Source organism: Cuculus canorus, chromosome 10 (genome assembly GCF_017976375.1).
Source record: "Cuculus canorus isolate bCucCan1 chromosome 10, bCucCan1.pri, whole genome shotgun sequence".
NCBI lineage: Eukaryota > Metazoa > Chordata > Aves > Cuculiformes > Cuculidae > Cuculus > Cuculus canorus.
Window position 1 is genome coordinate 13,108,462 of NC_071410.1, and position 15,811 is coordinate 13,124,272.

General features: G+C 40.9%; 2 protein-coding genes across 3 annotated transcripts in view; both read left to right on the forward strand.

The window, feature by feature from the left end:
* The window catches only part of AFF2 (ALF transcription elongation factor 2), a 333,777-nt gene extending 318,489 nt beyond the window's left edge, over nucleotides 1–15,288 (forward strand). For both annotated transcript variants that reach the window (XM_054075616.1, XM_054075617.1), the window contains exons 19-21: nucleotides 453–502; nucleotides 4,375–4,589; nucleotides 8,730–15,288. In XM_054075616.1, coding sequence (XP_053931591.1) covers nucleotides 453–502; nucleotides 4,375–4,589; nucleotides 8,730–8,851 — 387 coding nt within the window. In that variant the 3' untranslated portion in view covers nucleotides 8,852–15,288. The remainder of the gene's footprint in view (nucleotides 1–452; nucleotides 503–4,374; nucleotides 4,590–8,729) is intronic.
* The window catches only part of TMEM185A (transmembrane protein 185A), a 152,590-nt gene continuing 139,196 nt past the window's right edge, over nucleotides 2,418–15,811 (forward strand). Inside the window, exon 1 of the mRNA XM_054075620.1 lies at nucleotides 2,418–2,427. The gene's annotated coding sequence lies outside the window, so the exon portion shown is untranslated. The remainder of the gene's footprint in view (nucleotides 2,428–15,811) is intronic.

Consider the following 15,811-nt stretch of genomic DNA (forward strand, 5'->3'; position numbering starts at 1 on the left):
AAAAACAAGGCCATTCAAGCAGATCCTTAGTAGAAGTTTTATTTCTACTACTATCTAAATCCCAAGCCACCTTCCCTAGCAATTTGGGAGGGATTAATTTCATTAAGGCATCAACCCAAATTCCTTTTATTTCTTGTTAAAACATTGTATTTGCACTCTGAAGAACTTGTTTAGTAGAATAAGTTTCAGTGATAGTTAAACCACTTCTTTGTGAGCTACATATGCTTTTACTCAAGGATTACTATATTCCTTCTTTCATCAAGTGACTTTGAAGCTACTGGTTGGAACCTACCAGTCATCCGCCAGCCATTTAATTATGGGACTGATGTGCAGAGCTGTTCTGCTACATCCACTGTAGCTCTTGCAACAAAAATGGGGAGTACTGAGCCTCGTGTCGTCAGTATTCATGCGTTTGTGTCACCTTTGTTAACATTTTGGTTTTATACTTACAGAACTCTTCAAAAGCCTCCCAGGCCCCCTCACCTTGGGGCGGCAATGGAAAGTGAGTATGTTCTGCTGACTACTTCTGTCTGGGAACAAGCGTTCCAAGACGGGGGGAAATGTTTTGGTGCCTGTGAAGGCAAATGATAGGCTATAACTCAGTGTTTTGGGAGCTGCAAATATGTTTCAAGTACGTAGCAGGTAGAAAAAGTTGTTCTGGGCTACAGAATTGATCTTACAGCTGCCTTGGAAGTGGTGAGGGGCTTCTGCTGGACTCAGTCAGGTACTCATATGAGCCGTCCAGTGTGACTGGGAAGGAAGAGCTGAAACATCCTTTCATCTTTGTGCAAAGCCTCCTTAAGCCTATGATCAGCCATGGTGGGTCTGTACTGAATTCTTTGACAGTTTGCTTCTCAAGCCAAATGAAGGCTATAAAAATATCTGTTAATTAGCTAGCAAGTACCATGTCATTTCAGGAAGCCAAAGTAAAGTTAACCTTCATTGCAATGATTTTTCAATGATTCGTTCAGTAATGAAAGACTAAGGAATATTTCATTGATATATGGTAAGTGCTGTTTAATAAAACTGAAGGTGTAATAGTGGTAAAAATGTGAAGGCACTTAGTCAACCAATTATCAGTGACTTTATACTAACGTTAAGACCCCCTCGCCTCAGATATGAAGTCAGGGTAATACAATTATGATCTGCTGCTCAATGAAGGTGCATTGCTGCTGCAACCTTGCCATTATCTTGTGATGTCTGTTGCCACCTGACACATTTCTCCTGCTTCTTTCTCTTGGCCTCACATTACAGATACAGGTTAAACAAAGGAGTGGGACTTTACCGTTCTTTCCTTCTTTATTTGAGTAGGCTGAATTCTGTGTGAAAATTATTATTATTAATGGTCTCTTCATGGTGGTTCATAAGAAGAAATTACTCTTAGACGCTCCTGAAGAACCAAATAAGGAAACAAAGTAATAAAACTGTAGGAGGGATTGGAGCTTAGCACATAAAATATTGATGTTCTCCAATAGACTTTGTCCTGAATCACTGCAAAATAAAAAATGATATTTTGCTTAAAGGAAAATATTGTCTTAGATAATACAAAATATTTTGGTGTGCATATTTATACACACACCAAATACACAAAATTATTTTGTATGTGTGTGTATAAAGATGTTTAGGTATAGATTATAACACAAAATAAGGTGGAGAAATACAGAAAGTATATTTTAAGATTGGAAAAACAACTACTAATTTAAATTATTCAATATGTGCCAGTTTTTCAAGACATTTAAATGTCAGTGAAACCTTGTATTGCAAGAAAAATACAGTAAGGTCTACACAAAGTTTTAGTGCTGAAATAGACTGCTGGAACGTTACACTTTTTTTGTTCCTTAAGGAAGTGGCTTATACCTAAAAATTTCATGGAACAGAACTCATTCTTTTGTTCTCATCTTATAATAGACTCCTATGAAGTGTGTGCTCTGCAGGTGATGACATCTCCCCTGCTATTTGAAGGAGCTGATTAGGTGCCCAGGATTTAGAATGAGTGGGTTTTGACTGAAGGGGAAAATTCTTGTCCGGCCACTATGCAGGCAGCAGAAACACAGCATTCGGGTCAGCATCACTTCTAACATAACATGCAGCTGGTCGGTCTCTTCCCACTAACTTTGGAGATAAGGGAGTGAAGCTCTGAAAGGGCACATTTCTATCTTTTATTCAGAGAAGGAAGCACTCGACATGTAAGAATAACTGAATATGACAAGGACTTCTTATAACAGAGTAATGACACCTGTGACCCAACGCACAAAGACCGCAGTCCAGACTCGGGTCTTCTGTCCGCTCTGTCTGGAGTCTCAGGAGAAAAGCTCTCCAGCTGGCTCAGAGTTGCTGTATATCTCACGTGTCTCCCAGTGGCCCCAAGGGTTGTCACAGGCCTGGTGCTGCCCCGGCAGCATGTGCTCTGCCTTTCTCGGGGCTGCTGGTTCTACCATTTCTACTTATTGCTCTGCAAATTTGTACCAGATGGGAAGAGAAGTCACACACCACAGAGGTGAGACCAAACACCATCGGGGTATGGCACCGCCGGAGGTATATCAGCAGCTTGGTTCAGAATGGGGAGGCAGCAGGATATTCTTAAATCTTTATTTGAACAAAGCAAAAATTATCCATTGCCATGAGGTGTAGTCTGCTCAGGTTCTCAAACCATCAAAATCTCAGCTGGGCTTACTGGAATTTCTGGCCACTTTTGTTTGAAAGGGTTGTGAACCTCTAGAAAGTTGGACTGAGTTCCAGCCTGGCGATGAAACAAATTTTCCCTGGTTTCATTACAGAAATGTTTCCCACCTCTAGCGACAGAAAGCACAAAATAGAGAGATTTAATAGACTCACCGCAGTAATAATGGCTGTGCACAACAGGGTAAATCCAATGAACAATGTGCTTTATTTGGCAAAAGTGCGTCAGCTTGTTGTAAGTAGCTCTAGCAAAATATTTCTGGTCCCCTCAGATACATGATTTTTAACTGCTCCCAAACCTAATCTAGTATAGTTCAGCTCTTCTGTGCATTAAAGATGCTGTGGCGTGTCAAGTAACCAGGATGCTTTGAGACTTAAAAATAAAACATTTGTGCCCGTAGGATATGCTTAAACAATAACACATAAGTTGTGTAAAAAGCTGGTAGCTGCTGAACTAGCATGATCCCTAGCTCTGTGGAAAAAGAGTCCATGTTGAGGAGCAGGGCTTCACTGGAAAGTCGGCAGCAAAAGCTGTTGCCATAGATGCCTTTGAGCCCGAGGCTGTGCCATGGTGACGGTCTGTCCTACAGCACCTGCAGGGTATCAGCACAGCAGGTCTGTGCCCACACTTCATGTTCAGGACCATTGTTGGTGGCTTGTAAAGCCAAGGGGAGGAGCCTTTCTATCCTGGGGTTTGGATCAGGCCCTTAATGAGTCTGAGCGCTTGATGCTGTTGCACAGCATGAGGCATTAGTGGCTGCCTGTCAAGCGAGGGGTTGCAGCATCCCGATCCAGAGAGTTCTGGTGCCTTTGCTTCATGCAGAGAGCGCTGGGAGCATCTCAGCCCTGCCTTTCAAGTGTATTCCACAGCAAATCGAATGCATTTGTTTAGGTAAGTGGTTCCAAATGGGGGCAAGAGAAGAGATTTTTGGAACCCTTAATCTTGTTCGCTGAAACAAATTTTCAAAGAGAATAGCTGTATGTGAATGTTCAGTGCTGCACAGCTCTAAACATGAGCTTGCTGCGCTGAGCTCCACGCTGCCTGCAGCCAGCAGGTGATTCCTAATTGCTGGTGTTAGAATTAAAGGAAAATCTATATCAGAACATTAGTGCTGCACTAAATAGGTAACTTAAAACACTGCTCTGTACAAAACAGTGCGGATGAACTGTAGGCAATTAGAAACAAATCTCCATAGCTGGTCTTAAAGAATCCTATAGAGATATTCATAATCCTACAGTACCCTCAGCTCCTAATACTGCTCTGCAGGGTGCTTTTAAGACTTGCACTTTACTTATTGTGGTGACTGTATTTGGAGCAAACTGTCATTGTGGTTTCCACAAAATGCTTTGATAATAAGCCAATATTGCACATTGAGTGTTTTCTAACTGCCATTGCAGCTTCTGGCAGCAGGTAGAAAAATCATTACAGCTATGAGATACTTCTTTTTCTGAAAGATTGCCTTATTTTTTTATGATAGATTTTTTTTTTAAATAACAGGTTCATTTATAGGGAGAATTAAATCCCTTTTTATTTTCAATCATTCCCAGTTTATAACCTCTGCTTTCTCATAAAACCAGGGCGTACTATTGCACATTCTCCCCTGACTGGGGTGCAGAGTAATTTTTCAAGTGCATTCAGGATGGCAGTGGAGTGGTGTGTGTTAGGGGGACTGACTCTCCCTTTACCTCTTACAGGAGCACAGAAACACCATCGCCCATGTCCCTGAGCCCGTCCCCTGTCAGCTCTGCTGGAAGCAACGCAGGCACCACCGGCTCCTCCTTGGCAGGGACCATCACCATCCCTCAGCGCATCCACCACATGGCTGCCAGCCACGTCAACATCACCAACAACGTCCTGCGGAGCTACGAGCACTGGGACATGGCTGACAAGCTGACTAAGGAGAACAAAGGTGCCCTACTCGGCTTCTTCTTTGTCCCCTTTGACTCATCAGCTTTAGCTTTCTTTCTCTTCTTGTAGGCATTCTTGGGAATTGGACCCAGAGCCACCGCATCTAAGAGCACAACTGTGACAGCTTGAGCAAACAGACCAAATCTGCCTGCTTGGTCACTGTAGCCAATGCATATCTTCTCTTGTCAAGCACAGAGGGGGATGTGTAACACAAGCTGAACATGGGGTTATCAGAGCAGCTGGCAAATAATTTAGCGAACATGAGCCGCAAGTGGTGAGAGCTTTTGAGTCTGTGAATTTGTTCACAGTTTCAGCTTCTCATAGAGCACTGAGGTTATTTTCATACTGCTCTGTCAACCGGTTTAAAACTATTCAAATGCTAGCCAGGATAATAAGCAAACATTAGATTTTATGTTTATGCAGGGAGTCTGATTAGGAGATGTCCACTGAAAGCCATGACCTTGGCTCTCCTATGGTTGGATTGCAGATCTGGTTATTTATTCCTAACAACAAATTCTAAGTCTTTATCACGGTCATTTCAAAGGAGTTTTGGCAAGCAGTTTGTGACTGGGTTATTGCGAGTATGGTGAAGTGGCTGAGATGTAACTAAAGGACAAATTTGGCCTACTGTTATCCAGCTGTGAACTTTGCCCGATAATGTAATTATTCAGATTCCAGCTTTGGGCTTACACAAATCATTGACAAAGCTTTTTTTGACACTAGAGGTACGGAGCCTAACTGGGAAATATTGTCATCGTGAATTGGCTCATTCTCTTAAGATATACTGAGATTTCAGATGGCTGACTTGTCCTGACAAATGTGCTCGTTGTGTGCAGTTTAGTCTTACTCCCATTAATGTCAGTGGCAAATTTCCACTGATTTAGAGAAACTATGCTTGAGATTTATAGAGTTTTATATCTGAATGGTGGGTCATAACGATCTGTCCCTGGATGAGGAACAATAATAGACGTTTGGTCCAGTCCTCCCCACTGCTTCTTGTCTTTGTTCACATCGGTTAATTTAGTAGCAGTGGAGTAATTTTGGATTTTTTCCATAGCTGCATCCATATTCACAAAATGTGAAAGTGATTCCCAGTCAAATGTACTGTAGAATGGTACAATGGGAATGCAGAAGGATGCTCTGATAGGAGAAAGAGATGGCGATAATCTTGTAATTAGCCCTGTGTGTTGTGGAGTTGTTAAATGTTCTACTTGGTATTGAATCAAAATAGCTCAGGCATTCAGCCAGCAGACAGAAAAGGTACCCAGCCACTGCTGTTATCAGTCCTAGAGCTGAATGAGAAAAAACCTGCTGACTCTCTTTCTGCATTTCCCCCCCCTATGCTCTTCTTTGTTCTCTTTTTGATTTGCGATCAAATAAACCCAATTCTGCAAAGCCGTATAGGAATAATCTTTATTCAGATGAGCACTCCCTTTGACTTTAGTGGGACTGGATGCGTGAATAAGGGTTTCTCACATGAGCAAGACATCTAGCATTGTGCCCCATTCTTTCATATCTTGTTTCTCAAACTGCAGCCGTGTTACAAGAAATGGAAAGTTCGTGTTACTTCAAATTTCATTTAAGTATTATAAACCATCGGAGAGAGAGATGAGTTTCGTACATGCTATAGCATGTCTGTCTTTACGTTTTGTCTGGAAAGATACCTCATTTCTACTTAAATGCTGGATTTAAAGTTGCATGCTTAAGCACAATTAAACTGCAATTTAAAAAATTCATGGTGTAACAAAAAAGTGTATAAGAACTGCTGTGGTTCTCTGCAGGTCTTCATCATGTCACATGATGGATTCCATTAAGGGAAGGATATATTTAAGATTCTTTGATGTGAGAAATGCTACAGTGTTTCATGAAATCTAGCTGTAATTATTTTAGTAGATGTCAACTGCACCCCTGAAATTATTTAAAACACCTATATCTTCCTGACTTGGACAGGATTAATCCTTTTTCCCATAGCTATCACTAATCCACCTTTCCCAGCTGGACTGGCCATCACAGTGCCCAGACTCTGATTCACTGGTGAGTTCAAAAATGCAAACATGATAGGCACAAACCCCAGACTCTGCCTTGAGTCCCAGGTAAAAATCAGATCTCTTGGCTTCTCTCTTGGGAGTTTGGGCACTCAGTTCACAGTAAAAAATGAGAACTTTTTCTCCACTTGAGATAAGAATGATCTCAAAATACAAACCAACCAACTATTATTATTATTATTTTGTGGTCAGCTCTCATTGTTTTCTGCTGTTTTCTTGAGCGTCTTGCCCAAGAATGTGTCCATGATGAGCTAATAGAGGTGGCTGTAAAAATGTGGCCCTATTGTTGTTGTGTCTAGTAGCCTTTACATTTGGGTCTGTCGTAGATGTTTCTTAGGTCATGCCCATGCAGATACATGAGATTTCTTCCACATTGAAGGAGCTGTGCATCCTCCTCGTCCATGGCTGTCAGCTTGGGTTTTGTGCTTCTCTAAGTATGCCTGCGCGCTCCCAGTATGGACTTGACTCATGTCCAGCTGGCTCAGAGCAGGAGACAGAAGCTTTTCTTGTCAGCCTGACAAAAGATGTGCCATTAAAATAAAAAGGCATACCAAGAACTGTGACCTGCCAAGCTGATCTGCTTTGAAAAGAAAAGCAGGAACATACTGCTATGTACCTCTAGTTGAATTTCCCCTGGTCGGTTGAGTTTAGAGTGTGTGGGAGAATAGGTGGAGTTTGTCATAAACTCTGCATCGGTAGGAGGGCAGGCTAAACCGCAGACTTCCCAGAGCCAACCCATGGGCTGGTTTGTGTTGGATCACCTAATGAGTTGTTCACCATTTATAACATCAAACTCTTAACTGGCTTTACAAAATCAGATAATGTTTTTAAGCTTCCAAAGATAGCAGCACTTTTTTTCTACAGTAGAAAACTATCAGCTCTGTAGTGACAAAGGCCTGTTTTTTTCACATATTAAATTTAATAAGTGCCTTCGGTGCTTGTAGCTTTTTCAAGGAATGTAAAACTGAAATTAGACTTTAAGGTGAATTCTCAGTGTTTAAAGCAATTATTATTTATTTGAGCGTAGAATAAGATCTCTAGAATGCAAGCAAGGCAGTGCGTTATTTCACTTCTAAATGTATTGATTTTATGCTGGAAGAAGGGAATAAAAGACAGAGGAAAGAAGATTAAAAGTAACTGCTGGCTGCAGCATCTTAACGCAACTGGTGATAGCCCTAAGCTTTCATTATGCTTGCCTCCAGCCAAATCACTTTGTGCTCTGATACTGCTGTAGCTCCCAAGCTGGCCAGGGTCAGGCTGTCAATACTTGGATAGAAGACCTCAAAGCAGCACTTACTTGCTGAAGAAAGTACTGATAATGATTTTGTACCCAGCATCTGCTCTCCCGAACTACAGCCAATAGCATTAGCTGGTGGAATGCCGTGCAGTGGATTTCAGAGAGAATGTAAGGGCTCAGCCACCAGTTATTGTGATTGTTGGTTGTCTGAGCAATGAGGGGCTTTTAACTGAGAGCTCACTTAAATGTAGTGTAGGTGTTGTGTGGGGGGGAATGCCTGCACCCCAGTGAGCAAAAAGACAAGCTGTGGGAGAATAGAGGACGCAAACCAGTTCTCCATTAAAAGCAATTAGGAAAGGTCTGTTGGCCCTAACAGGATTAGTCTTTCACCCAGAGAGCATCTAACACATGGCATAAAGTAAACTGGTGTGTTGCTTCCTAACTATGGCTCTCTGTTCAGTGACCTCCTGTTAACCCTTCTCAACACTGGATCCCAGAGGCCTTACTTGTCTTTTCTTTCCTTTTATGGGTCCCGGTCTCCTAGATGCTGTTGTGTTCCCTCTCTTGTCTTCCTCCTCCCCTCCTACCCCTTTCCCCCCATCCCTTGGGCTTTGCAGCTGCAGCAGAGGGCCAAAACTGCTATAGTGGCAAACAGAAATTGGACAGTCAGGAAAAGCAAGGTCTTTTGCAAGATCCAGGCGAGGGTACCCAGGAGAGGTACAGCTGACGATGCGCTCATGTGCACAACATCTCGAGAACTTACTAATTGCACTGCTGCTACTGAGTGGGAAATCATGGTGATACATGTGTTCCTGTGCCAGTGCCTGAAACAATGACTTCTGTTTCTTGTGTATTGCAGAATTCTTTGTAGACCTGGACTCAGTGATGGGACCCTTAACACAGCACAGCAGTATGACCAATCTGGTTCGTTACGTTCGCCAAGGACTCCACTGGCTCCGTATTGAGGCTCATTTGTTGTAGTGACTGCTACCCAGTTCATAACATCCCCATTCTTCTACCTCTACCAGCGCAGAGACGATCACTGGTGGAACTCCACTCATTTCTGGAAGTTTATTCATGTAACTTCATTTTTATTGCCTTTTTTAATATCCTATCTATTGGAAGTAGAAGTCACCATAAAAGGAACTTATGACTCAAGAGCAGTATGTGTTGTACCATCTAATCATTTTCAACAATTTTCTATGCCTTGTGTCTCCTGGATCCTGCCATCCTTATGTGCTTTATGGAACGGTACATTCCCTGCAGTATTGTTTTAAGTCCATGCTGCCTTCAAGTGAAAACAAAAAAGCACTTTGAGAAGATATGGATTCCTGAGAAATAGTACGAAGTGTCTTAAATATTTGAGGGTATATATAAGAAGTCCCTTCTGAAATAAATTAGTAGAAGTTATAGCTATTCATTCAAAATCATCTTCTGAACCTGATCCAAGCTTTTTGACACTTAATTCTGGCACCACTACCTGACACAGTACATTCCTGAGATTTCATACTTCCTATAGGCTTAATCTCTAAAAGAGAACATTGAATATCTTACAGATACATAATGTGAGATCACCAAAGGTGTTAAGAGGTAAAAGGTTGAAGGAATGCCTCATTAAAGAATGATGACACACTATGCAATGAGGTTTTGATATTCCATTCTTCCTGTTTATTGTTGGCTTAATAATTTCAGTAGGCAGCAGAATTTATTGCAGTTTTTAGGCTATTTCAAAATATTAGCTTTTGTAGTCTTATCTACCATTGTCATGCTAGATCTGTGAATTTTCCCTCAGTTCTAGTGTTTGGTCTCAAACAAATACTTATCCAAGATTTATCTTCACAGAACAATCTCTCCTTGCATAGTGACTCAGTGAAAGCAGATTTTAACAGGACGGCTATGCTCGAAGCATTGATATTGTGTGTAAAAGTCCATTAATGAGTGTATGCAGATTCTTCATGAAATGCTCTAGAAGTTTAACTAACCAGCTACTGTTGAAACATTATAATTCCATGTGGCATCAATTTTCACCTGTTTCGTTCATTTCAGAGCATTAGAAACAAACAGTATTATCTTGCTATCTTGAAAACAATGTCAAATTAAATAAAATCACTAGATTTACCCAAAAGCAATATAACTTCGTTTAATAATGGCCATGAATACTTCAGTCAGATTACCTGTTTTCCAAGCTCTGCATCTGTTTACCGATGCTGTCATGTTTTGGACCATTCCTCTAATGCGTGAATAATAATGAGACAATTCAGGTAGAATTTCAAAGCAATTGTGAATAAATTACACCATTTCACATTTGCTCTTTCCTCTTCTTTTTTTCCCCCTGTTATAAACTGCACTGGTGCCACTGCAAGAAGCACTGGTGCATGAAACAAAACAAAATGAATTTATATCAATAATTCACAAGACTTTAAATGGTCTCATCTCATTCTTGATATAATGCCTGCATAGCTTACTGAACTGTAAATTCCATTTCTATAAACCGAAAATGCTCATAGCAATGTAAATATTATTCTGTCTCATCTCATTGAAATAATACAATATGTGTATTAAATGCCATCCAGATATTAGTTAATTGCAATTACCTTCTGCTATATAATCCTGTATATCCTTTAATCTGGTGAGTTATTGGATTCTACTCATTGGGTTGTGACCAGATAAATAGGACAAATTTGCATTTAAAAGGTTCAGACTGTTATGATTTTTAGAGCAAGCCTTGGATATTTGCAATAAGAGCAGTTTAAGGACTCTGCCCAATGCACATTTAAGACAAACATTACTGTAGCTGTTGTATATTAGCTCCCTGTAGTACTACCTTTTCTTAAAAATCAATAATTCCTAATATTTTGTTCCACAGGACTGTATTGTAAATGTAGCCAAGGTGCATCATTAGAGAAATCATCCAGTTTAGGGTTGTCTGCAAAGGACATTTGCAGAACATGCACATCCTGTATTATCTGCACATTCCTGTTCCTGAAGTGATCGATACACCCTTATCTGTTCTCCGAGGGTTTCAGTAACATGGCTGAAATGTGAATCTGACAGCGTTTGTCACACTGATTCTGGCCCCAGTAGCTAATGAATAAAACCACATCAGGGAGAACTACTCAGAAATGTAGATGAAAAGTAGTTGTTGGGGTTGTTTTTCTAAAGAAAAAAAATGCTTGAAGTACTTTATTTATTATTTTTTTTTACCAGTGAGTACTTGAGATGAAGTGGTATTCGGATGGCTTTGTCATAAGCCAGAGTTTTCCATTCTTTTTGCAAGATTCAGTAACTATTTAGTCTAATTAAGTGCATTGTTGTCACTTGTTCCTTTAATGTAGACTGAAATCCTAGATTTCCATGCACTTATGAAGGATAGATATCTCTTGAAATACAATCTTCAGACGGAAGACTGTTCAAAGAGTTAGCTGTAGTCACTCGGTGAAGACAATATATTATCTTTCCCCTGTTGCTTGCAGTAAACAGACTCCTATCTCTAAATTTACCCCCTGTTCACAATCTTTTGCTTAAACAGCTTAAGGAATTAGCCCTCCTGATTTTGTATCCTGTGACTTAGTTTGAAATGCGTGCTCAATCAATGGCATGATTATAATAAGTCCAGCAGTCAAATCTAGGATCACAAGCCAACTTACTGTTTAGCAGTCTTGTTTCAGAAGTGGCTCAGAAACAAATTAAACATGGAGAGTGAATTACCGTCTTATCCCTGGGGATGATGCTTCTTTTGGGTTAGTTATTAAGGATTATTGCACTTCTACAGGCACTATATTCATCTCATTTCAAATGCCAACGTGTCATCTTTGTGGAATCATTTTACCCCTTAAAATATTACTTCCAGCAGAGTTAATCAAATGAGATTGTTTGTTTGTTTCAGTCCATGGGGAAGCAGCATGTGTTTCCTTGGGTATTATTTGCTATGTCTGCTCTTAATGCTGCCCACTTCAGGCATTCAGTCATGAACCAGGCACCAAAAATTGTAAGATTGGCTTCAAATCATGGAGTCTTTTTGAATAAACTTTTATAGGTCTTGTATTGCCTTCTGGATACTGAGCTTTGAGACTGATCTCGTGGCATGTTTTCAGGCATTTTTCAAGCATGCCAAAGGCCAGAAATGACACATTTGTTTTTAATAGCAATACACTGGGACAGTGGTGTAGTCTTGTGATTTCCACAGCTGGGATTTAACAAGGAGACCAAGCTTCATTAAAAAATGGCCAGAGCTGACAAGATTGTCTTTTTTGTCCCATGCTTCAGGAGGTTTGGAGCAATATCAATAGTGCCAGTAAATAGCTAAACACAAGGATTTGAGAGCCCCATCAGTTCAAGATCCAAGGGCAGCAAAGTCCTAAGTGCTCAAGCAAGGCATTTGCATAGCACTTAACCTCCATGTCAAGAGCAGCAGCAGATCTTAAGTGAAGTATTGGACAATGTGCAGGTAGAATATCCTGCTCTGAGTGCAGTGAGTGTCTCTGGCCATATGATGTGTGTTGGGTCCTTCAGAGCAGGGATTGAAAGGAAGGCCTGAGATAATGTATCCTGTACGGGCTGTGTTCCCCTAGACCATGTCCCATTGGTCACTGATCTCAGCTATGGTCCTTTGGCTCCTTACAAAGGACAAATCACTCTTCCCATAGTTAGCGAAATAAGAGTGTGAATGGTTCATGCTGTTTGGTTAGCCAGATTTGGCCCACTATTTATGCTTTTTTGATTTATTTTATTTTCTTTTATCTGTAGTTTTTTAGTCATTCTGGTTTAGCTTACAGTCTTTTTGTTGACAATGTCGATGACAACTTTTGAGGCTTGCTCCTTATAGCTTAATTTCACTTTTTCTTGCATAGTCTTTGGACTTTTGATAATTTAACTAGTCTGCCTGTGAATATATTGTCTCATTCATAAATTACCTCCTTTGAAAGACAGGGGCAGCTCTGTTAATATCAGTGTGTGGGGGGGTTAAGCATAAAGATTGAGATCTTCATTCTTCCTAAAGAAACAAAATCTGAGAAATTGAATCTGGACCTTAGTTTCTGTGTTTTTTTAATTTCACAGATTTTATGATGCTCTTCCATTATAACAAGTGTTTAGGTGCTTTGGAAGAAATGTTTTCGTTGTGGTTTTATCAGTATTTAATGCTGTCTAAATCCAATTATTATTTGGTGAGTGCAACTTAAAAGATAGCAAAAATGAGGTTGGTAAGAATTTTTACTTAGGTATTCTTTGCTTTGAGTTCAGGAGAAACTCCACTATACATTGTATTGAAGCAAGCACGTGTGCGTGTGTGTGTACACACATATGTATGGATTTGAGTGCGGGCTTGCAACAAAAGTCTGTGCTCCTTACTTCATAGCACAGGAAAAAAGATGCCAGAGGTGCAAAGAGAAAACATTCTTACCACTGCTGAGTGGCAGCAGAATTATTAATGTGTTCCTCTGCAGTTTATCTATAGTTCTGCTTGCATCTATTGTTTCCTTGCTGGCAATGAATGTATGACAGAAAGTAGCAACAACTCTGTCATCTTGGTCCTGTGGTTCCTGAAGTCAGTGTCAAAACTGAATGTGCTATCGGCATATTGGTTTTCAGGTTAGTTCATCTGCAATAGACCAGTGTCTTCAAATTTTAAGCAAGGCAAAATATTTCACAATTCACCAAAGAAAATTAATTAGCCATTTTCAATCAAGTGTAGAGATGTCCTCTACGTGGGCAGGCCCACGGGCCGAGGTGTCGTTGCAAAGGGCGTTTGACTCTCCCCAGCATCTCCCCAGCCTCACCAGAGTGTGATAGGAGTGAGGCACAGAAGATGAAGGGGAGAAACCAATCCACTGACCTTAGGACATCTTCCAGCTCTACTTCACATACTATTTTATAAGTACAGCTAGAATGACTCTTGTTAATGTTGGGAGGACTAAAATTTCTCTATTTCTAATACTCCTCCTGGACTGCTATGGTATAACCAGACCACTATACAGAGCAATGCATATAGAATTTCTGTATTGTCTGATGAGAGAAATTGCTAGAGATAGTGACAAATTTTAGATATATCACTTGATGTTTTGTAGCCTATATGTATAGACTAAAGGGTCAGTTAGGCTGTCCTTCATTATCAAAAACTCTCTGCTATGGACTGAAAAAGTTCCTGTGTAGCTTACAGAGCAGCTGTCTCCTCCACAGTATTCAGACCTGCCTTTCTGCTGAACTCAGTAGCTCTACTTCAGCCATTGTGTTTCAAAGATATTTTGTCTATTTCTTTTGTCTTCCAAGATCAGTGATTCTGATCGTCTCATGCCAGTTTTAACCTATGGTGGAAGCTACTGAAGTCAGAAGAGTTTGAGTTCAGGTCTTGAGTACAGCCTGGGGGATCCTGTGGCTCTGCACATGGAAATGGGGGCAAATTCAGGTGCAGATGAGTTACTGCATAAAAGTGGTATCAGATGAGAATGAAACTGGGCCACATCAGGAGGCACTTCAACACAAATACTATGAAGATAAGCTATGCCCAGAACCACAGGCTATGTAGCAACATCTCAGGCAGCTTGTTTACACTGTAATCTTTGGTAATGGTAAAAATGTGAAGTGTGGTTTAAAGAAATTGAGGCAAGTTGGTGTGGTCTGGCGTTATGAATTTAACCTGTGTGTGCTTCTTGGGGAAGGGGATTAATTACTCTTAATATGTCCGGAAAAATAACACCTATAGTATGGGATCCTACAAAATCCGAATATGGCACCATCCCACCCAATTCCTTAATCCATCTCAGGATGCCACCACGTGTCACAAAGAGCTAATGCTTGTCACTGCCCTGGAGTCACTGTAGAGTTAAAATATTTTTCCCTTCCAACTCCAGCAAGGACCAAGCCCAGGGACCCAGCAGCCGGCTCAAGTAGCGATATGTGTATGCAGTGCTTTGGAGGGAGGCCACAGAAAGACCTGGTGGCCTTGCCTGCCACTGCCTGTGGAGCCACACAGAGCTCCCGGAGCCCTCAGCGTAGTCTCGGTCTCGTGCAGCTGTGGATGGGACTTGGATTTGAGCATTCACTTTAACTTGCACTGCATCTGGAAGCTCCAAATGAGTTGACAGAAGTGGTGCATGCAGGAACATCGTAAAACTAAGGCAATATTCACTGTATGCAGAATTGCAATTTAAATTGTTGTGCTTACAGGTCTCCAGCTGAGGCCTATTGATGCCAGTGGTAAAAGCCATGTGAGTGGATGATGCAGCTGTTTGAGACTTGTTTTCTTCTTTGATTTTAACCGAGTTCCCCTCTATGCAAGTTCTGTGAGCTTTCTCTGCTAGATATGGGCTTACTCACAGTTGTGTGAGTGTCACCCTGCTGTAATTCCATTGAAAAACCCATCAAGTAGAGATAGCGCTGATTTCTACTAAGTTATTTCCTTCTCTGATTTAGAAGGAAAGTGAAGTGAATTTCATTGTTCTAACGGACAACGGTAACTGCAATGGACCAAATTTTGAGCTAAGCAAATGTAAAGTAACTTGGCTCAGCTTGTGGAATTCATGGGACCAAATTCTGCTGTCATATGGCAATCATGCAAGTCTTACGGAGTTTGCTGAGCACTGTTAATCAAAGGAGAAGCTGGGTAACAGAAATGGCATAGCATTGCCAGAGTTAATTTTATTGGGCCAGAACTTCAGTTGCATTAACCCAATTAATTCAATGGAATTACACACATTTTTGTTCTGTCTGAGCACTCACCCCACTGAAATTAGTTCAAGGTCTCTGGACGTGTGCTGGAATAACTGCAAGCAGACTTGCTTTTCAACCAGACCATATGTTGACTCAGCCCTTGCTCAGGGAAACCACCGTTGACTTCAGTGACAATAATGTGGAGTTGCAGATGCAAAGAAGCTTTGACCCACTGGCAGGAGGCATTTACCTTTGAATTTATGAATGAACTGAATAGTGGATAGTGACACACAT